At 62.0% G+C, this 22,246-nt stretch overlaps 1 protein-coding gene across 2 annotated transcripts; it reads left to right on the forward strand.

The window, feature by feature from the left end:
- Positions 1-13,934: 13,934 nt before the first annotated feature.
- LOC308512210 (PI-PLC X domain-containing protein 1-like) lies at positions 13,935-22,033 on the forward strand (the record flags this gene model as incomplete). 2 transcript variants are annotated; one of them, XM_081082008.1, is made up of 6 exons in its annotated part: positions 13,935-14,064; positions 15,055-15,191; positions 18,069-18,197; positions 19,520-19,675; positions 20,628-20,811; positions 21,162-22,033. In XM_081082008.1, the coding sequence occupies 6 exons, from the start codon at positions 13,935-13,937 to the stop codon at positions 21,398-21,400; spliced, it is 975 nt and encodes a 324-aa protein (XP_080938134.1). In that variant the 3' UTR covers positions 21,401-22,033. The 2 variants fall into 2 exon arrangements, with proteins under 2 accessions (XP_080938134.1, XP_080938135.1); XM_081082009.1 differs by lacking the exon at positions 19,520-19,675.
- Positions 22,034-22,246: the final 213 nt, after the last annotated feature.

A 22,246-nucleotide genomic window follows, 5' to 3' on the forward strand; every position in this document is an offset into this window, starting at 1 on the left:
ACCCCGATGCTGCCCTTGCTCTCTCCTTTCTAAGGACCTTGTTTTAGACATTGAACATCACACGACACCTCAATGCATGACTTCAAATCCAGGCATGCCTGAGAGGTGGGGTAGGAGGTGTTAGCTCGGAGAGAGCCCAGGATCGGATACATGAAGACATGACAAGATAATGGACTTCCCCTGGAATTCCTCACAGATCAAGGTGCCAGACACAGATACCAGCTTCTCCCTGAATTCACATACCCCCACACAGATAAGATCTTCATCCTGAATATTCCGCCCATTCCCTGCAGCAGAGAATTCCTCAGCTCATGTCCCCGCCCCTCACCCAACCGCAGTATAAAAAAAGCGCCCCCCTCCCTGTTGGCGTGAATCCATGTGCCCTGTCCTTGGGGTACGTGGGTCTCCCGGGGACGCAGAATAAACCTTTTCCTTTCCTTTCTTTTCTGATTCACTGGACTCTATTTCTTGCGCCGCCTCCTGAGCCACCTAACCTAACAGGAGGGACAAAGCAAAGTGGACGAAACCTCTGGGCTGAGACAAAAACATAAATACATAAAGTGAGGTGGCTGCAGGACACTTCAGGCTTAGCCATTCACACAATCACAATACAGGGAGTTCTGCTCCGAGCCCCAGGGCCAGGGCTAAGCCCTCAGGGGGACGGGAAAACGAAACTTCCAAGGGACAAGGACATTTCACAACAATCTCAGCTCACACACAAAAGAACAAAAGCCGGCATCCACATGCAAATGCATCTTGCTCAGGAAGCACATTGCCCGAGGACATGACGAACCACTAGAAACTCCTTTGCAATTCCAGGGTTGGCCTCTCAGGAAATCCTTACGGGGGGTTTTGGGCCTGTTCCTTTGCTGAGGCCACAGTGCACCACTTCCCTCGGGGACTCACGCGAACCTGGAAACGGAACATAAAACACATCCAGGATAAAACAGACCACAAGCATCCCATCTGCTTTCTCCTAATACAAAGTCTTCAACGCACTTCCATGCCATCACGGACTCCAGCTCAGCACTCAATACTGGGATTTGTGGACGAAAGGGGCCGCATGCTGACCGGACAAGCTCAGGGGAGGCCTGCATGGCAGTTTGGCAGACTCGAGACCTAAAGTCACCACAAAGGATGGTCTGAAATTAAACCTTAACTAAAAGCAGTGATGGTGGGCAGTTCCGTCCTAAGCCGATATCTGCACTGACAAGGTCCACTTTCCTGTAACTGAGCCTGTCTGTCTTTTTGAAATCTAAGATAGCATGTCCTTGGGATATCTGGGGAACTTGTGACTTCCCTTTTGAGGGACCCCCTGGGGCACAGCCAGGTGTGCTGGGTCCAGGACAGATGCAGCAGATTCCTTCATCATCATGTCCATTGATCCTGCACCCACCTAAGTGTGTGTCCATCATTTTGCTTTTTGGCCTATCACAGAGGTTTCCCCACTTCGCTTCATCCCGCCTCCTTCAATCTGTCACCAATGAATTTCATGTATAAATACGGATGAAACCCTGCCATTCTCCGGAGCACTATCTCTATTCGTTGAGGTTCTGCTTCCAGGCATATGTCGACAGTTTAGCTCAAATAAACTCACAAAAATTCTTTACACCTTTCAATGGTTTTTTTACGTTAACCCTGCTTTTACTTAAGGTTTAATTTCAGACCATCCTTTGTGGTGACTTCACGTCTCCGAGTCTGCAAAACTGCCATGCAGGCCTCTCCTGAGCTTGTCGGGTCAGCATGTGGCCCATTTCGTCCAAAAAACGAACCCTCCAAAAAACCGCTCATCACAACATTGGGGACTGCTGGCCTGCTTCCAACACACTTGTCCGGGGGGAGCAAAATCCCCCCCCAAAAAAATGGACAGGGGGACCGCGGGCATCAGGGAACATGACAAATGGCAACACACCTTTTTCTTTAGCACCAGCTGAGCTGGGACACGGTCACACTCAAGCAGCAATTTCAGGGGTGGATAGAGCCAGCCTTAGGCATTTGGGAGAATTGGGGTCCATGGAATACACACTGGGGCACACACTGGGAGAAGGGACATGGCCACAACACAAGCAGGCCGGGGGCGCTCACATCTCCATAACACAAGGGAGCATCAACACTCGCATTTGCATAACACAAACGAAATGCAAATAGGCCACAAGAGTCAAGATTTACACAATAAAGACAAGGAAGCCTGCATTAGGGTGGAAACGGGGAACGCCCAGAGGGAACAAGGCGGGGAAAACCTCAGGAGGCCCATGGGGGAGGCTCACCCTTGGAGCCCAGGACTTACTAAGGGAACCAACTCCAAGGGGAATATGGACCCAGCACAGGGAATAGCGGGCACCACGGTCTGCACCCTCGACAGGACAGACAGAAAGGAACCCACTGGGACCCTTTTCACCCTCCCTACGGGGACGTCTGCACGTCGTCTTCAACACAGCTCCACACTCACTACAACACTCTCCGTCCGGGAATTCATTCTGCCGTTCCGGCGGGAAAAAATACGGGTTCCAGTACAAAAACGACGTAGCCACGGGATCCCCCCGCCCCGCTTTCATACACCCGCTACCAAGGGGGCACCTCTGCCCTCAGTGCCCACTCAGGACCCTCACATGGTGCAGGGACGACAAGCCAATCTCTCCATCACAAAGACACACACACACGTTCCTCCTCAGCGAGGTCTGGGCTCCCCCTGCCGGCCACGCTGCGCTCCACATGCTGCTCTTCACCTGCATCACACGCTCCTGACAGGTGGACGGACCCACAGCAAAGGCTCAGGGACGTCCGCCCGCCTCTCCAACTGGGAAAAACCCAGACTGGTTCCCATACATCTGTCACCTCCTGTGTGTCCGGGTCCCAAAACACCTTCTTCTACGAGGCAGGTGGACGCAGATGATCTGAGGCGACGTCTCCCTCACCACACACAGTCCATGGATGCTCTGGGATCATCGACTAAAGCTTCTATGCTGTTCCATCTTGGACACGACATTCAGGCAAGAAGCACTTGGGGATTCTCAATGGAAACGTTTTAGGAAACGGGGGAGGAAGCAGGAAAATCTTCACGAAAACTGCGAAACACTTGGCAGGGCACACAATTTTTTAAAAGAGAAAAAAACAACAGCATGTGCATGGCTGGGGGCGCTCCACAGCCTCCTGTTGCCGCCTGAGCGTCACATTCCCCTCCTAAGACCAGGGATCCCCACGGACACACCTGAGGAACAGATGGGGGACAACTACAGCTTCTTTCCTCACTCACATGGACACGTTCACAGCAACATGCAAAGCACAAACCCTGGGCTCCTCTTTCCTCACACCCTTGGAACGGTCGGGAAAAGTTCCACACCCGGACGCCCCATCTGCACTCTGCAAACTTCCGAGCTGACAGGATCCACAAATGTTCCCCCCTTCCATCGCCACTCATTTCACAGACCATGGGGAACAGACAGCAGAACCCCACAAACACCCGGACCTGGGGTCACAGCCACAACACCAGTCACAGGGCCATGTGCTCACAGCTAAAACACATCATTTTTAGGACAACGTCCCTTCACCTGGGGAATGGGACACACAACCAAAGACTGAGAAACAGCGATCAGGCTATCAATCCCCAGAAGGAAAGTAGGGAAGGGTGGGGGTAAGGGGAAGAGATCAACAGAAGGACTTGTATGCATGCATATATAGGCCAAACCAATGGACATGGACAACGGGGGGATGGGAGCATGAGTTTGTGTGTGGGGGGAGGTTGGGGGTTAAAGGGGGGGATGAGGACACATTTGTAATACCTTAACTAATAATAATAATAATAAATATATATATATAAATATAAAAAAAAAAGGGCTCAGCACACAAGACACAGGACAGACGGGGGGGGGGGGGGGGGGGCTGTGGCTCCTGCCTCAGAAATAACAGTCGCGGCAACAACGGGGAGCCAACCCTGAGCGGCCTCACCTGGGACACTCGTGCAGGGCACTGTGACACCTCCCACATCACACCGGGGGGTGGCGGGGGGGGTCTCTCCTCACCTCACTCTGAGCCTCAAAGCCGGCTGGCGCTCTAACCACTGAGCCGTCCGAGGCAGGTACCTTGCTTGCGGGCACATCCCCACTAGGGGGTGTACACCAGGCAACTGATGGATGTTTCTCTCAACCATGTTCCTGATTCCCTAGCCCTCTCCCTGCCTCAAAGTCAGCGGTTCTCAACCTGTGGGTCGCAACCCCTTTGGCGTGAAAAACAACCCTTTCCCAGGGCTCACCTAAGACCATCCTGCAGATCAGATAGTCACGTGACGATTCATAACAGGAGCAACATCACAGTCATCAAGTAGCAACGAAAATCATTGGATGGTTGGGTCACAACATGAGCAACTCTATTGAAAGGGACACAAGGTTGACAACCACTGCTCTACGTAAAAAATCAACCACGTATGTATTTTTTAAAAAGAATCTGGCCTTTCCAAGCTCTTTCCACCATCTCCTTCAAAGGCTACAACAGGCAAGAGGAGAAAGATAGATGCGTACATCAACACATACATAAGGTCTCAGTGGGTGCTACACTTCCATGACACACAACTCACAACATGGAAAACACAACATCATCTAAACAGCAGCCAAAAAGCACACTCTGACCACCACAAAGGACGCAGGGGGACCAACGTGGGGACGGGGGCGTGAGCGCGGGTCCCCTCAGGCTGCACGTTCACATACAGATCCGAAAGCCCCGAGGAGGGGGAATGGCAGGCTTGGCCTGTTCACTGTCACACGGCTTCACCCACTGATTTCATGACCATTTCTTTGGGAATCAAGCGGGAGCTTCACTGGGACATTCAACCAACACCTGGTGCCTCGAGCCCTGCTGCTGACCTGACACCGAAAGCCATGGGACCGTGACCAAAAGCTACACCCACCATGTCAGCGATGCTGGCCACGGCCGCCATCATGCCACCCCTGGACCAAATGAGGTCAAGGCTCTGGGTCTGCACCCCTTCCCTCCCAGCACTGACAAGGGGTTCGCCACACACCGCTGCACTGAGAGAGCACCCTCCCTGCCTCGTATGTTCCGTGGGGTCTGCTTTCCCTACGAGTGCTGAGGACTTCTGGCACCCTCAGGCTCTCGCATTGACAAACACCGGCTATTGCTTCCATTCACTTTTTCAAGTGGCCATTTCAAACCCTTCCCAGCCCCCTGGACCACAAATACACATGTTCTCCTGCGCCTCTTTCTTTTTTCTTTTTCTTTTTTTTGTAATATATTTTTAATGATTTTTTAAAGAGAGGAAGGTAGAGAGATAGACAGTTAGAAACATCGATGAGAGAGAAACATCAATCAGCCGCCTCCTGCACATCTCCCACTGGGGATGTGCCCGCAACCCAGGCACATGCCCTCGACCAGAATCGAACCCAGAACCCCTCGGTCCGCAGGCCGACGCTCTATCCACTGAGCCAAACCGGTTTCGGCTCTCCTGCCCCTCTGGAGACCACTTGCTACAGGCTGTTGCCCGTCCTAAACAGAACCAGCAGGAACCAGAACTTTCTCACTCCACCACCGTTCCACCCAGAACAGTCACTGACTGTGAGTGAAACAAACTGATGAAACACAACACATCTTCCACTGTCACAACATGGGGGCACCCAGCTCTTCTTCTCACCCCCTTTTGGAAATACATGATACGAAAACGGCTACAAGAACTGCATTGGGTCTTTCCGTCTCTAAAACACTCACTCAGCATCGGCATATGCCCCTTCGAATTCACGTCTTGACAACAGCAAGGTTTGATCCCTGCCCCCAGTTGGGGTGTGTTTGGGAGGCAACCAACTAACTTGTCTCTCACATAGATTTCTCTCTCTCTTAAACGCAATGGAAAAATATCCTCCGGTGAGGATTAACAAAAAAAAAATAAGGTATGTGGATAGATACATGCATAGATACAGAGAAAGCTACAGACGTGGAAATATACACTGCTCTGTTCTCCTGCTCTGCCTGTGGATTCCTGTGGCGGGACCACATCTGCGTTTACATTATTGATTTCACTGCATAACGTGAACTATTATTTGACACAGTTTCTGTCGTCCACTCAGAGCGGACCCAGGAGGAGCGCTGGCCGGTGTCTGAGCACCGGGCAGGGCGTCCCTTCCTCCTGCTCCACTTGCAGGAGCCTCTGACCTGCCGGGTGCTGGCCTGGCTGCGGAGGCCCCAGCAGAGGGGGGCATAGATGCCAGCCAGCGGGTGGCAGCGGGGCCTGGCTGCAGCCGGGTTTCATTCTGGATTCCTGGATGTGTGTGTGTGCATGTGTGTGCGTGTGCGTGTGTGTGCACGCGTTTAATTTTTATCAAGTTGAAAATACAGAAAGCCCAGAATCAGGTCCAAGTCCCCAAACTCTAAGATACCTCAGATCTGCACCCACTGTAACCGCGGTCGCGCCGACCAAGGGTGGGCCGCGAGGTCCGAAAGGTTGGCAGCGCCTGCACCCACCCCTGCACCCACCGCACCCAAGCCTGTCCCGCCGGAAGGCACGAAGGTGTGGTTCCCAAGTTGCACACGAGGTGGCAGCAGAGAGCGCACCCTACTTACACCCGCATTTTACTGGAGGCCGGAGGCACGAATCATACACATTGAAAGGAAATTAATTAAAATATTTTAGAGGCCAGAGAGGCACCGCCTCTCACCCAGTCCCCGTCGGCCAAACCCCAGCAGCAAATTACCCTACTGGTTGGAGCCAGCATCTGCCCCCCAGTGGTCAGTGCACGTCACAGCAACTGGTCGAGTGTTTGACCTATTGGTCGGACACTTAGCATATTAGGCATATAGATAGATAGATATAGATAGATGATAGATGATAGATAGATAGATACATATAGATATAGATAGATAGATACATATAGATATAGATAGATAGATAGATAGATAGATAGATAGATAGATAGTTATAGATAGATGATAGATGATAGATAGATAGATACATATAGATATAAATAGATAGATAGATAGATACATATAGATATAGATAGATAGATAGATAGATAGATAGATAGATAGATACATATAGATATAGATAGATAGATAGATAGATACATATACATATAGATATAGGTATAGATATAGGTATAGATATAGATATATACATATACATATACATCATATAAATATACATATACATATACATATACATATACAAATACAAATACATATACATATGGCCATGCAGTACTATGAAGAAAGTTTCCACAAACTTCAAGGAACTGAAATTAGATGCAGTACGTTTCTTGTCATTGCAGTGAATCTAGAAATCAGGAGCACAAGGCATCTAGAAACCCCTAATATTTACCAGTTATGAAACAGCCCTGGCTGATTTGGCTCAGTGGATAGAGCACCGGCTTGCGGACTGAAGGGTCCTGGCTTGGGTCCCAGTAAAGGGCACCCCGGGTGAGAGGGAGGTGCCCGGGGGTCACCTTCTCTCCCGGGAAAGTGCTGGGGCTGGGGTTCCCTCCTCCCGGATGGTTGGTCATTTCCGTTGACAGCCCAGAGACCGAGTGATTCACAGGGAGATGCAGGGGGCAGCCGAGGGGGGCCCCCTCAGACCCAGCACCCCAGGAGCTGCCCGGGGTGGCGGCGGGGTCAGCGGGGACTCCCCTGCCCCAGGAACGTACCTGCAGGCTAACCTGAGGCCGTGGCTGCTGCTCCCTCATCCCCAGGTCGGGGTGGAGGTTGAAGGTTTTCCCAGTCAGAGGGCAGCCCAGTCAGGGCAGCTCAGTGGTTGGCCTCTAGGAACCAGGAGGTCACAGCTCGGCTCCCGGTCAAGGGCACAGGCCCGGGTTGCGGGCTCCATTCCCAGTGTGGGGCGTGCAGGAGGCAGCCGATCCATGATTCTCTCTCATCATTCCTGTTTCTCTCCCTCTCCCTCTCTCTCTCTGAAATTAATAAAAATATTTTAAAAAAAATAAAGACAGCCGTAACCAGTTTAGCTCAGTGGATAGAGCGTCATCCTGCGGAATGAAGGGTCCCGGGTTCGATTCCGGTCAAGGGCATGGACCTGGGTTGCGGGCACATCCCCAGTGGGGGGCGTGCAGGAGGCAGCTGATCGATGTTTCTCTCTCATCGATGTTTCTAACTCTATCCCTACCCCTTCCTCTCTGCAAAAAACCAAAAAAATATATTTTAATAAATAAATAAAATAGAAAATAAAGACTGGGCGTTTAGGGGAGGATCTCAATAGCGTGTTCATCCGCTTCATGCTGAGGTGCCCACGTGAGCGCACTCCCTTCCCTCCGTCCGTCTGTCCGTCTGTCCGTGGGTGTGGCGGGCCAGGGACACTGACGAGTTCTGCTCTGTCTGCCTCCCTGGGTGGCTGAGCTGTTCGCCCTCTGGATGGGGAAATGCAAGCCACTGATGCTGAGGTGGCCTTGCTGGAGGGACGGTGGGGTCACCAGGTGCCGGTGCTTCTAGATTTTCTGTGGCTGCAAACAGCTGCCTCACTGTCCGCCTCCGTGTCCGATTCAGGGTCCTGGCTTCCCAGCCCCGCTCAGTGGGAGCCTGAGGCTGGGCTCCGGCGGGCGGGTCCTGAGGGGAGAAGGTGGGGGATGCCCGGACACCCCTGACTTCCCCAGAGGCACTGAGGCCTGGGGGACAGGGCCATGTCCCGGGTCAGCGGGCAGCGATGGGAGACACACACCTCAGAATGACTCACAGGCAGGGGCGGGGGAAGGGAGGGGGAGGCGTGGGCTGGGCAGGTGCTGAGTCTTCCGGCTGCGGGGCTGGGGTGGGGGCGGGGACGAGGACCCAGGTGGGGTCAGGACCCAGGTGAAGGTCACCCACAAACATGGTGCGTAGCATCACAGGCTGATTCACTCCCGGGCCCAGAGGGCACACGTCCAGGGGTGTCACAGGAGCCCAGGGGTCCCCTGGGCAAAGCCGGGGAGCCCCTCACAGGGCCTCACCCCATCCCCATCACACCAGGGTGCCGGAGGCCGGTCCATCGTTGCTGCCTGACACAGTGGCTGCTGGGAAGAAACATGTGCACAGCATATGTCCCGAGGGACCTGGCCTCCAGGGCACCCTGTTCTTAATATGGTTGCTCCCCCTCTTAGCGCTATGGGTTCTGACCAGGGCCACCTCCCTGAGAAAGGTCTTTCCCCAGGTGGGGATGTCTCCCTGGAGTTAGGGATGAACGGGCTAGGGAAGGGGATGGATCAGTAAAACCCCCTCGTGTTACAGAAATTCCGTGTACCACTGATGAGGAACTTGGACTCAGACTGTGGGCAATAAATTTGGGACTTGCTGGGCCCACAGCCCCAGGGGTCTGACCACCAGAGAAAGCACCAAAGTCCATGCCCCTGGAGACCCGCCGACGCAGGCAGCCCCAGGGAAGGCCACCAGCGGGGCTGAGAGGACATAACCTTTACGTGGACAATCTCCTTCAGTCACTTCCCTGTAGCCTCACAGTAGAGCAGTCGTGACCTTTGCAATAGAACGGACAGGATTAAAATCCACGGAGCGAGACGGAGAGAAGACTTTTGGCAAAGGTCAGATAAGAAAGTAGGGACATGAAACCAGGAACTGACGAAGGTCAGGGGAGGACCCCGAACAGATGATGTGTGACTGTGGAGGCTTCTAGGGTCAAATGGCATAAATACAGACGTAACAGGCAATGGAGAGCCTGGCTGTGCTGGTCGTCAGAGCGCCGTCTCCGCGTCCTTCATTCTTCGCCGACTCCGTCCACACCTGTGGGAACCCCTGGACCGCCGGGGCTGGACCTGCACCAGGGCCCTGCCATCGCTGGATCTGGGTCCTGCAGCCCCCCCCCCCCCCACACACACACACACAGGTCGAGCTCAGCTGGTCAGTGGCCTGGGCTTCCCTCTGCCTGGGCCCCGGGGGTTGGGCACGTGACCCAGGGATTTGCACAATGTTGGGGCCCTTGTTCCAGCAGGAAGGTCAGGGCAGGACAAGAGCTGGGGGGGGGGGGGGCCTGCCCGGCCTGGAAGCCTGGACGAGGGAGGGACCGAGGGGAAGGGGGTTGGGAAGGGGGAGGGTCTCTCCTGGGAGCAGAGGGTCCAGGAGGATGGAGGGGGGGGGGGACTGTGGGGGGTGGGAGTTCAGCTCCCACTTTACTGCCTCCCCCTGGGGCCTGGGGCTGAGTGTCAGGGAGGGAGGGAGGGAGGGAGGGAGGGAGGGAGGGGAAGGGGGAGGGGAAGGAGGGAGGGAGGGAGGGAGGGGGGGAGGTGGGGGTGGGAGCTGAGTGAAGGGCGAAGAGAGGGGGGAGGGAGGGAGGGGGGAGCAGGGCAGGGGATGGAGCTTGACCTGTGTGGGCGGAAAGGAAGCCCAAAGGGGTGGCTGGGCCCCGGAGTCCCCATCAGGGAAGAGTGGCTCCGGGCAGGGGCAGCCCGCAGCTGGGGGGGGGGGGTGCCTGCAGCAGAGGGGAGAGGCCTGCGCCCCCAAACACCCAGCCTGCTGACGCCCTGAACGTCCCTCCTCCCTCGTCCACCCCGGGGTCTGCCCAGCGCAGGCCGGGTGCTCAGTGGACGGAACAGCGAGTCCCAGAGAGAAGGAGACGGAGGGGGAGGGCGCGGCCCAGTGAGCAGTGACAGGGGACAGGGGAGCCCCCGGGGGACAGGGGACAGGGGAGCCCCCGGGGGACAGGTGACAGGGGACAGGGGAGCCCCTGGGGGACAGGGGACAGGGGACAGGGGACAGGGGAGCCCCCAGGGGACAGGTGACAGGGGACAGGGGACAGGGGACAGGTGACAGGGGACAGGGGAGCCCCCGGGGGACAGGGGACAGGGGACAGGGGAGCCCCTGGGGGACAGGGGACAGGGGACAGGGGAGCCCCCAGGGGACAGGTGACAGGGGACAGGGGACAGGGGACAGGTGACAGGGGACAGGGGAGCCCCTGGGGGACAGGGGAAAGGGGAGCCCTCAGGGGACAGGGGACAGGGGAGCCCCCGGGGGACAGGGGACAGGGGAGCCCCCGGGGGACAGGGGACAGGGGAGCCCCCGGGGGACAGGGGACAGGGGAGCCCCTGGGGGACGGGGGACAGGGGACAGGGGAGCCCCCAGGGGACAGGTGACAGGGGACAGGGGACAGGGGAGCCCCTGGGGGACAGGGGACAGGGGAGCCCCCGGGGGACAGGGGACAGGGGAGCCCCCGGGGGACAGGTGACAGGGGACAGGGGACAGGGGAGCCCCCGGGGGACAGGTGACAGGGGACAGGGGACAGGGGAGCCCCCGGGGGACAGGGGACAGGGGAGCCCCCGGGGGACAGGTGACAGGGGACAGGGGACAGGGGAGCCCCCGGGGGACAGGTGACAGGGGACAGGGGACAGGGGAGCCCCCGGGGGACAGGTGACAGGGGACAGGGGACAGGGGAGCCCCCGGGGGACAGGGGACAGGGGAGCCCCCGGGGGACAGGGGACAGGGGACAGGGGACAGGGGAGCCCCCGGGGGACAGGTGACAGGGGACAGGGGACAGGGGAGCCCCCGGGGGACAGGGGACAGGGGAGCCCCTGGGGGACAGGGGACAGGGGACAGGGGACAGGGGAGCCCCTGGGGGACAGGGGACAGGGGAGCCCCCGGGGGACAGGGGACAGGGGAGCCCCCGGGGGACAGGTGACAGGGGACAGGGGACAGGGGAGCCCCCGGGGGACAGGTGACAGGGGACAGGGGACAGGGGAGCCCCCGGGGGACAGGGGACAGGGGAGCCCCTGGGGGACAGGGGACAGGGGAGCCCCCGGGGGACAGGGGAGCCCCCGGGGGACAGGTGACAGGGGACAGGGGACAGGGGAGCCCCCGGGGGTGGACGTGCCCGGAAACCCACTCGCCCTCGGGCGACACGCCCGGTGGGTCCGGGTCAAGGGCCACTCGGGCCTGAGAGCCGGACACTCGGACACTCGAGGCCGCGGCCACTCGGGGATCCGGCCGGAACCGGCGGGGCCGCGATGATGCAACGCGGAGCTGGGCCGCGTCCCGTTCGCTCCGGGGGGGGGGGGGGACCCCGACGCCAGCGGGAGGCGCGGCCGGCAGCCCCGTCCTGGGCCCTGACCGGAGACCGCGGACCGGACCGGCGCCGCTCGGGACTCCCGCCTGAACCCGGTCCTCGCGGCCGCGGTCGGGGCTCCGGACGGACGTCCGCCGGTCGGGCTGTGCGGGGGGGACCCTCCCCAGGGCGAGCCGATCCCACGGGGCCCCCCTCCCCCCCACCCCTCACCCCCACCCCGTCCTGGCCGCGGGGCTGCGGCTGCCCGGCCGCCGGGGACGCGGGGCGGTTCCGGGGTGACTCCGCCCCCCGCTCCGCCCAGAACCGTCCGGTCCAATCGCCGTCGGGGCCGTGTTTTCGGAAGCGCCGGCCGGACTCCCGACTCCCGGGTCCCGGGGGGAGCGGAGCAGAGGCCGCGGACCCGGCGGAGGAGGTGAGGCCGGGAGGAGCGGGCCTGGGTCCGACCCCCACGCGGACCGGGGGCGGGAGGGGAACCGGGGTCCAGGGCGCGGAGCCCGCGGGGGGGAGGGAGGGGGCGGGGCCGGGGCGGGGGAGGGGCGCGAGGGTTCCCCCCCCTGCGCCCGGCTGCGCGGCGCCTCCTGCCTCGGGTCGGCTCGGGGTCCCGGTTAGGGTCGGGTCGGGTCGGGATCGGGGTCGGGATCCGGGTCGGGGTCGGGATCCGGGTCGGGGTCGGGGTCCGGGTCCGGGTCGGGGTCCGGGTCAGGTCGGGGTCCGGGTCGGGGTCCGGGTCGGGTCGGGGTCCGGGTCGGGGTCCGGGTCCGGGTCGGGGTCCGGGTCGGGTCGGGGTCCGGGTCGGGGTCCGGGTCCGGGTCGGGGTCCGGGTCGGGGTCGGGGTCGGGGTCCGGGTCAGGGTCGGGGTTGGGGTCCGGGTCGGGGTCGGGGTCCGGGTCGGGGTCGGGGTCGGGGTCCGGGTCGGGGTCCGGGTCGGGGTCGGGGTTGGGGTCCGGGTCGGGGTTGGGGTCCGGGTCGGGGTCCGGGTCGGGGTCCGGGTCGGGGTCGGGGTCCGGGTCCGGGTCGGGGTCCGGGTCGGGGTCGGGGTTGGGGTCCGGGTCGGGGTCCGGGTCGGGGTCGGGGTCGGGGTCCGGGTCGGGGTCGGGGTCGGGGTCCGGGTCGGGGTCGGGATTCCGGATCCGGGTCGGGGTCGGGTCGGGATCCGGGTCGGGTCGGGTCGGGCCGGGCCGGGCGGGAGGACGAGCGGGACGCGCCGCGCACTCACCTGCGAGCTATTTCCTGACCCGTCACCGCCCGCCCGGCCGGTGGGTCACCGCGGCTCACCCGCCCCCGGGCCGCGCCCCGACCTGCAGGGGGTCCCCGAGCTCAGGGAGGCTCTGACCCCGTGTGGGGGGCTGGGGGGCAGGTCCCCGTGGACGCCGCGGGGTCCCCCCCCTCCTGAGCGGAAAGGACTGACTGACCCCCCCCCCCCGCCCCCACCGGCTGCAGGTCCCCCCTGGTCCCCCCCTGGTCCCCCCTCTGGGCACAGGCGGAGCTCCTGGGGGGGGACCAGGGCCCCAGGACGGAGACCCCACAACCCAGACGCTCAGCTCCTTCCCGTCCTGGGGGTTGGGGGGACCCAAGGGGGGGCCTGGACGGGGACACGTGCCACCCACCCAGCGAGAGTGGCCTTGGGCGCCTGTCTCCCTGTCTCTCTGCCTCTTTCTGTGTCTCTGTCTCTCTGGTTTCCTGTCTCTTTCTTACATCTGTCCCTCTGTCCGTCTGTCCCTCTGTCCGTCTGTCTCTTTGTTTCTGTCTGTCTGTCTGTCTCTCTCCCTTTACAGTCTCAACCTCTCAAACCGCCCTGGAGGGAAGTCTGTTTTTCTTGTTTTTCCCCCAAAGCCAGGCCCCAGCACCGGAAGGGCATGGCCCGTGCCCCCTCCCCGCCCCCCGTCCCCCGTCCCCCCTCCTCTAACTCCCTGTCCCTCTGTCCGTCCCCAGGTCGCTGGGCTCCCGAGCGATGAGTGGGCAGGTGAGCGCCTCGGGCGCCTTCCGGAGCCTTCCCTGCAGAGCGAACCCGAACGCAGACTGGATGTCGGGGCTGAGCCCGCAGCTGTGGGACGTACCCCTGCACCACCTGTCCATCCCGGGTGAGGCTGTCCGTCTGTCCGTCCGGGTGGGGCTGTCCGTCCGTCCATCCCGGGTGGGGCTGTCCGTCTGTCCATCCCGGGTGAGGCTGTCCGTCTGTCCGTCTGTTGTTGGCTTTTTGTTGTTCATCCTCAGAGGGTGAGGGTGTTTCCCGTTGGTTTTTAGAGAGAGAGGAAGGGAGGGGAGGGATGGAGCCTGCGACCGGAATCGAACTCGAGACCCGTGGGTGTCCAGGCCTATGCTCTAACCACTGAGCCACTGGCCAGACTGATCACATTATTGTTTTTATTTTAAATATGTTTTTATTGATTTCAGAGAGGAAGGGAGAGGGAGAGAGAGAAACATCAGTGAGGAGAGAGAATCACGGATCGGCTGCCTCCTGCACGCCCCCCACTGTAGGGGATCGAGCCTGAAACCCAGGCATGTGCCCTTGACCGGGAATCGAACCCAGACCCTTCAGTCCGCAGGGTTCTATCCACCAAGCCACACCGGCCGGGGCGAAGACCAGCTTTCTTAAAGCACAGACATTCGTCCTCTGTCCGCCCTGGAGACCAGGCGTCTGAGATCAGGGGTCCCAGGGCCGAGCTCCCTCTGGAGGGGGGGTCCCCCCTGCCTCTCATTGCCTGGGTTTCCTGGCCTCCCCGGGCTGGTGGCCGCCTCTGCCTCCCGTCTCTGCCTCCCTCCCTCCCGTCTCTGCCTCCATCCATCTCCACGTGGCTGCTCCTCTGTGTCTGCGTCTCCTCGTCCGTCTCTGACAAGGGCCCTGTCCCTGGAGGGGGGGCGCCCTGACCCAGGACGGCCTCGTCCCCGACCCTTCACTCCATCCCGTCTGCAAAGGCCCCGTTCCCATGCAGGCCCCCCCAGCAGGCTCTGGGAGGACGTGAACTCTGGGCCTCGGTCCGCCGGCTGTGGGTGTCCGTGGGTCAGCTGTCAGCCCGTGGGCAGCTCCAAGCTCCGGGGCGGGACTCACGGGCCGTCCGGTTCGGTTCCAGGCAGCCACGACACGATGACCTACAGCCTGAGCAAGAGGTCGCCCGTCTCCCGCTCCGAGTCGCGGCTGCTGCAGCTGCTGGCCAAGCTCCTGCCCTGCATCCTGCAGCCCGTGGTGCTCAAGTGGTCGGTCACCCAGGTAAGAGGCCTCTGTCCGTCCGTCCGTCCGTCCGTCCAGGGGGGCTGGTTCCCGCGTCTCCCCACCCGGCCGACGCCCTACTCTCCAGGGAAACATAGCTGAGCCCTGGCCGGTTTGCTCAGTGGAGAGAGCATTGGCCTGTGGACTGAAGGGTCCCGGGTTCGACTCTCGTCAAGGGCAGGTACCTTGGTGTGTGCAGGACGCAGCCAGTTCCTGTGTCTCTCACATTGACGTCTCCTTCTCCGTCTGTCCCCTCCCTCCTTCCACTCTCTCTCCAAATCCTCGGGTGACGGGTGAGGATTAACAAAAAATCACAGAAAAATCACAGAAAACAGCTCTGGCCGACCCAGAGCCCTCCCCGCAGGGCAGGGGACCAAGGCCGTGGGTTCTTGTAGAATCTGCTCCCGCCGGAACGGAGCAGCCGCTCAGGCTACAGCTGCGGGTGTCTGACCCCCTGCACCCGGGCGGGGACTGGGGTGCCCGGGTCCCCCAGGGCGTCACGCAGGCCCCTGCTCCCCGGAGGTGCACATGCGTGTGAGCTGGAGTGAGGCCTTCCTCCCGGGGTCGCCTCCCGGCAGGACACACTGGAAACGTGGACCGGCCACAGCCTTGCTCGAGGGACCCACATGCGCGTGGAAAGGAGAGGGCCCCTTACCCGTTGCCTCTAGTAAATGCTCTGAGAGGGACGGAGGGGGCGTATCCCCCCAGTTTTTGGCAGAGACCCTCCGGTCCACCCTTTATTTTTGGGGGGCTGCCTCCCTCCGTGCAGCCCCGCCCCGTAGACAAACTGCAGAATTTAGGGACACGGAGCGTGGGGAGCAGGGATGGAACCTGCAACCCAGGCACGTGCCCTCGAGCAGGAACCGAACTCGAGACCCTTGGGTGCCCAGGCGGATGCTCTAACACAGAGCATGGTCCCCCAGGGGTGGGGGAGGGTTTCACATTATTATTTAAAATATGGAAATACATAGCCCGGCCGGACTGGCTCAGTGGTTGAACGTTGACCCATGAACCAGGAGGTCAGGGTTCGATTCCAGGTCAGGGTTCGATTCCCGGTCAGGGCACCTGCCGGGTTGTAGGCTCCATCCCCAGTGGGGGGCGTGCAAGAGGCAGGGGACCCATGATTCTCTCTCATCATGGATGTTTCTCTCCCTTCCTTCCTCCCTCTTAGAAGTCAATAAAAATAGCCCTGACCGGTGTGCTCAGTGGATAGCGCATCGGCCTGCGGACTGGAGGTTCCCGGGTTTGATTCCAGTCAAGGGCATGATATTTAATTGATTTTTTACAGAGAGGAAGGGAGCGGGATAGAGAGTTAGAAACATCGATGAGAGAGAAACATCGATCAGCTGCCTCCTGCACGCCCCCCCCACTGGGGACGTGCCCGCAACCCAGGTCCATGCCCTTGACCGGAATCGAACCCGGGACCCTTCAGTCCGCAGGCCGGCGCTCTATCCACTGAGCCACACCGTCAGGGCGAATTTCAGTATTTTTACTCCCTATGTTTTCCTTTGCTGGCAATTCAGATGCCTCAGTCGCTCAGGGCGGCGCAGGCTGTGGGTGGGGACCCCCCGCCCCGCCAAGACCCTCCCCAAGCCTCCAGCTTTCTTTCTGCTCCCCGGTGACCCGCCTCATTTTGTTTGGGGCTCCCTCCCAGACTTTGGGGCTCCCGCCCTAGACTTTCCGTGGGTTGCCAGGCAACCAGCACCCGCCCCGCCGCCAGTGCTCCGCCCAACTCACCCTCCGGCGCCCAGGGGCGGGATCCACATTCCTGGGCGCAGACGGAGCTGGGAACAGCCCCCCCAGCTCCCGGGGTGCAGGGGTGCACGGGTGTGGGTGTGGGGGGGCTGACAAAGCCGGGGCTGCAGGGAACCCGGTTCCCGCACGTGGAGGCGCCGGGAAGCGCAGTGGCTCCCGATGCGCGACCTGCGAGGTGATGCGTCTGTGACTGAGTTTCCTGCGAAATTCCCGCCGTCACGCCGTCACGCCGTCACGCCGTCACGCCGTCACGGGCGGGGGCTCAGCCCGGAATATTCGCAGGAAGACGCCCCCGAAAGGGCGGGCGCAGCTGGACTCTTGTCCCAAACACCCGGCGATCACATTCTTTTTCTCTTTTAAAATGTGTTTTTACTGATTTCGGAGGGAGAGGGGGAGGGGGAGGGGGAGGGGGAGGGAGAAACACCCAGGATGAGAGAGGGTCACGGCTCCGCGCCCCCCCCCCCCCCCCCGCTCACCCCCGACCGGCTGGGGATGGAGCCCCCACCCGGGCAGGACCCTGGCGGGAATCGAACCCTGACCTGGTTCCCAGGTGGAAGCGGAACCACTGAGCCACCCAGCCGGTTCCCGTTTTAGGTTCAGGGTTTGGGGTCCTATTTGCTCCTTTTCCTGAGGTCCCTGTGGGTGCAGAGCGAGCCCCGCTGCTCCCCACTTCCTGTCTGTGTGTGAATCCCCGTCCGTGGCTGCTCCGGGGGGTGGGGGGGATGGCACCCCCTCTTTTCTTCCTGTCGCCTCGGCGTGGCGCCCGCTGTCACCCTCGGGAGGACCAGCCCTTTCTCTTCTCCGGGTCCCTTTGCTTTTCCTGCAGCTCCTGGGGGGGGGGGTGGTGACCCGGGGGATGGGCCTGACCCTGAGGGGTGCCCTGGGCCCCCCTGGACGGCTGCCGCCCAGGGCAGGGCGGGGGGGGGGTCCTTCCAGTGAGGCCTGGGGAGGGGGGGCCCGGGGGATGGGCCTGACCCCAGGGGGGCCGCGGCTGCACCGGCCAGAGTGGGGGTCCCGAGCCTGGGGCCCCCGGGCTGGGACGGACATCGGGTGCACAGCCCCGGGGACCCCGAGGAGGGGGGCCGCCTGCCGTCCCGGCCCCGACGCCACCTCCGCCCGCAGGTGCTGGACGTCACGGAGCAGCTGGACGCCGGCGTCCGGTACCTGGACCTGCGGGTCGCGCACATGCCCGAGGGCTCCGCCCGGAACCTGCACTTCGTCCACATGCTGTACACGACGCTGCTGGTGGAGGTGGGTGTGGGGGGCTGCTGGTGGAGGGGGGATGTGGGGGGGCTGCTGGTGGAGGGGGGTGTGGGGGGGCCCTGCTGGTGGAGGGGGGGTGGGGGCGCCCTGCTGGTGGAGGTGGGTGTGGGGGGGCCCTGCTGGTGGAGGTGGGGGGCCCTGCTGGTGGAGGGGGGGTGGGGGCTTCTGGTGGAGGGCGGTGTGGGGGGGCTGCTGGTGGGGGGATGTGGGGGGGCTGCTGGTGGAGGTGGGGGGCTGCTGGTGGAGGTGGGGCCCTGCTGGTGGAGGTGGGGGTGGGGGCGCCCTGCTGGTGGATGTGGGGGTGGGGGGCTGCTGGTGGAGCTGGGGGGCCCTGCTGGTGGATGTGGGGGTGGGGGTGGGGGGCCCTGCTGGTGGAGGTGGGGGTGGGGGTGGGGGTGGGGGTGGGGGGGCGGGGGGGGGCTGCCCGGGGTTTGCACACGTGGGTCCCTGGCTGTGTCCTGCCGGCAGCGCGGACGTTTTCCGTCCCTTCTCCTCTCAGCTGCCAGGCGGCTCCTTAGGTCAGACCGGGACGGGCCTCGTCGGCTCCACAGCCGCCCTCGGTCCCGTGAGCCCCCACTGCAGCCTCGGGGCTTGGAGGTGCCCCCCGAGCGCCCCCTGCAGGTCACCTGCTGGCCCTCCGTGCGCCCTGGGGCTCCCAGGGCTGCCGTTTGCACATATAGTGTCTCTGTCTGGAGGGGACACATGCACATATATGCACACACTCACACACATATACTTGGGCACACTGCACACACATAGATGCACGCATACGTGGGTGCACTACACACACAAGATTGCACTACACACGTGCATATGTACACATGGGAGCGCTGCACACTCATGCACTCACTCCCATGCACACTCATGGACACATGCACTCACTCCCATGCACACTCATGCACACTCATGCATGCTCATGCACACTCATGCACACATGCATGCTCATGCACACATGCACTCATGCACACTCATACACGCTCATGCACTCACTCCCATGCACACTCACGCACGCTCATGCACACATGCATGCTCATGCACACTCATGCACGCTCATGCACGCCCATGCACTGCGCACACACACTTCTCCCCAGACAATGGCTCGTTGGCCCAGCTCCCCCGGGCAGCTGGGTTCCGTGGAGGCAGCTGGGCAGGTCCCGCGGGGGCAGCTGGGCGTGTTCCGTGGGGGCTGGCTCAGGACTTGACCCCTTTGCCCAGTGAGCGTGGTTGGGGCGCCCCTTCGCTGACGACAGGGGCCCCGTCTCCTGGGCTGCGTCCGACTGGGCCCCCCCCCCGCCCCCCCCCCCCCCCAGGACACGCTGACAGAGATCTCCGAGTGGCTGGAGCGCCACCCCCGCGAGGTGGTCGTGCTGGCCTGCAGGAACTTCGAGGACCTGAGCGAGGACCTGCACGAGTACCTGGTCTCCTGCATCAAGAACATCTTCGGGGACATGCTGTGTCCCCGCGGGGTGAGTCGGGCAGCCCCCCACGGCTCCTGGGCGGGGGCGGGGGTGGGGGGCACAGCCCGGGTTCCTCTGCCCGCGGGTTCCCGAACGTGGGGCTGAGAGGATCCTGGTGCCCGCAGCCCACTAACACGGCTTCTGGCTGCTCTCTTTTCCTAAAAGTTACTATTTGTGTTGATGTCAGAGAGGAAGGGACAGGGAGAGAGACACCCACGAGGAGAGAGAATCGTGGACGGGCTGCCTCCCGCACACCCCTCCTGGGGATGGAGCCCGCAACCAGGGTCCTGTGGGATCAGGGCACCCAGGGGCCCCACTGACCTTCGCCTCCTCTGGGCAGACCGCTCCACATACAGCCCCGCCTGAGGCTGGGGGTCAAGGCTTTGACCTGTGGACTTTAGGGGGCACAGGTCAGCCCTAGCCCCACCTGCAGTTTAGTGAAGCAGGTGAGTTGGCCGTGGCTGGTGTGGCTCAGTGGATAGAGCGTCGGCCTGCAGACCGAAGGGTCCCGGGTTCGATTCCGGTCAAGGGCACGGACCTCAGTTGCAGCTCCTCCCGGGCCGGGCCCTGGTCGGGGCGCGTGCAGGAGGCAGCCCATCGAGGTGTTTCTCTCACATCGGTTTCTCTGCGTCTCCCTCTCCCTTCCTCTCTCTCTGAAATCCACGGGAAATCGGGGAGGATTAGCAGCAACAAGAAGAGCAGGCGGGGGGTGAGGAGGCAGGGGGTGAGGAGGCGGGGGGCAAGGACGGGGGGGTGAGGTCGGGGGGTTGAGGGGGCGAGGTCCACGGAAGAGGGACAGCCGTCCAGCCCTTCATGGGCACCATGGCTCCTGGTGCCCCTCCGGTCCGACTGCTGACCGGTGGTCAGGCCTCGAGGACAGGAAGCACGCGGCCCCCACCCCATCGCTGTCCCCCGGACCCCGGTGCCCCCCCAACTCTGCCCCCCACACCCCTTCCCGCAGGAGGTGCCGACGCTGCGGCAGCTGTGGGCGCGGGGCCAGCAGGTGCTGCTCTCCTACGAGGAGGACGGGGTCGTGTCCCGGCACCCGGAGCTCTGGCCGGGGATCCCCTACTGGTGGGGCAACCAGGTGTCGGCCAAGAGGCTGATCCGCTACCTGGAGCGCATGAAGGGCTGCGGCCGCCCAGGTGGGTGTGCGTCCGGGGAGGCGGGCGCTGCGGGCCGGGCGGGAGCGGGACTGAGCTGCCTGTGGTGCGTGTGCATCGGTGAGCGAACGCGTGTGCACACGTGTGTCTCTGCGTGTGGATACGAATAAGCACCACACATCATACATGTACACACGTGTGCATGCACATGGGTACACAAGGCACACAGGTACACACGGGCACACGGGTACACACAGGCACACACATGCCCATGGGCACTCACGGGTACAGGCACACACGTGCACACGGGCACTCACAGGTACAGGCACACACGTGCCCAGGGTGGCTCCGGTGCACGCTGAGCGCCCCCCTGCCCCTGCCCTGCCCCGCAGACGGGCTGTTCGTGGCGGGCATCAACCTCACGGAGAACCTGGAGTACGTCCTGGCGCACCCGGCCGCGTCCCTGAGGAACCTGACGCTGCCCAGCCTGCCCCGGCTCAGCGCCTGGGTCCGCGAGCAGCGCCCGGGGCCCGGCCGGCGCTGCACCAACATCATCGCGGGCGACTTCGTGGGCACCGGCTCCTTCGTCAGCGACGTCATCCGGCTCAACGACAAGCTGCTGGCCTGCTGACCGGCCGCCCTCCGGCCTCCCGCGGGCGACGCCAGGACCTCTCACGGGCGATGCCAGGACCTCCCGCCGGGACCCGGCCTTCAGCGCCCTGGGCCGCGGCGTCCTGGCCACACACGGGCGAGGAGATGGGGGACAGGGCCCTCGCCTCCCGGGAACCCCCTGGCGGCCTCAGTGCCTCCGGGTGAATCCAGTGACTGCGAGGATTGGAGGCGGCTGTGGGGTCGCCTCCCCACGGGCAGCGTTCCCGTGAATCGTGGGGTTCAGCTCAGAGGTGACCCCTCACCGGGGGCTGCTGGACGGCTCCGTGGCCTCACGTGGGATGGACGGGACCGAGCGCGATGGGATCTACTGAGCAAACCCTTCGTCAGAAAGCCGGGAGCCTGGCCGGTGGCGCAGTGGTTAGAGCACCGGCCGGGGCATCGAGGGGCCTCGAGTTCGATTCTGGTCGAGGACCTGGGCTGCCGGCTTGATCCCCGGGCTCGGCTGTGCGGGAGGCACCCCTGCATCGATGTGTCTGTGTCACATCCACGTTTCTCTCTCTCTCCTCCCTCCCTCCCTCCTTCCGTCCACCCGCTCTCTCTAAATAAATCAGCGGGTAAGTGTCCTCAGGGGAGGATCAACCCCCCAAAGTATAAATAAATAAATAAATACATAAATACAAGGACTGTTTCCAATTCCAGTGAAATCAGGGCCCGTCCCCTTCTCCCCACTCCCCTGCCCCCCATCCGCTCCCCTTCTCCCCACACCCCCCCCCCGTCCCCCCATCTTGGCCACAGGCTTCCCGGGGCGGCTGCTGTGACTGTTGTTTCTGGCTGTGAAGGTCGAAGGAACTTCAGGAATTGGGGA

The sequence above is a fragment of the Myotis nattereri genome, assembly GCF_964212035.1.
Source record: "Myotis nattereri genome assembly, chromosome: Y".
In the NCBI taxonomy this organism is placed as follows: domain Eukaryota; kingdom Metazoa; phylum Chordata; class Mammalia; order Chiroptera; family Vespertilionidae; genus Myotis; species Myotis nattereri.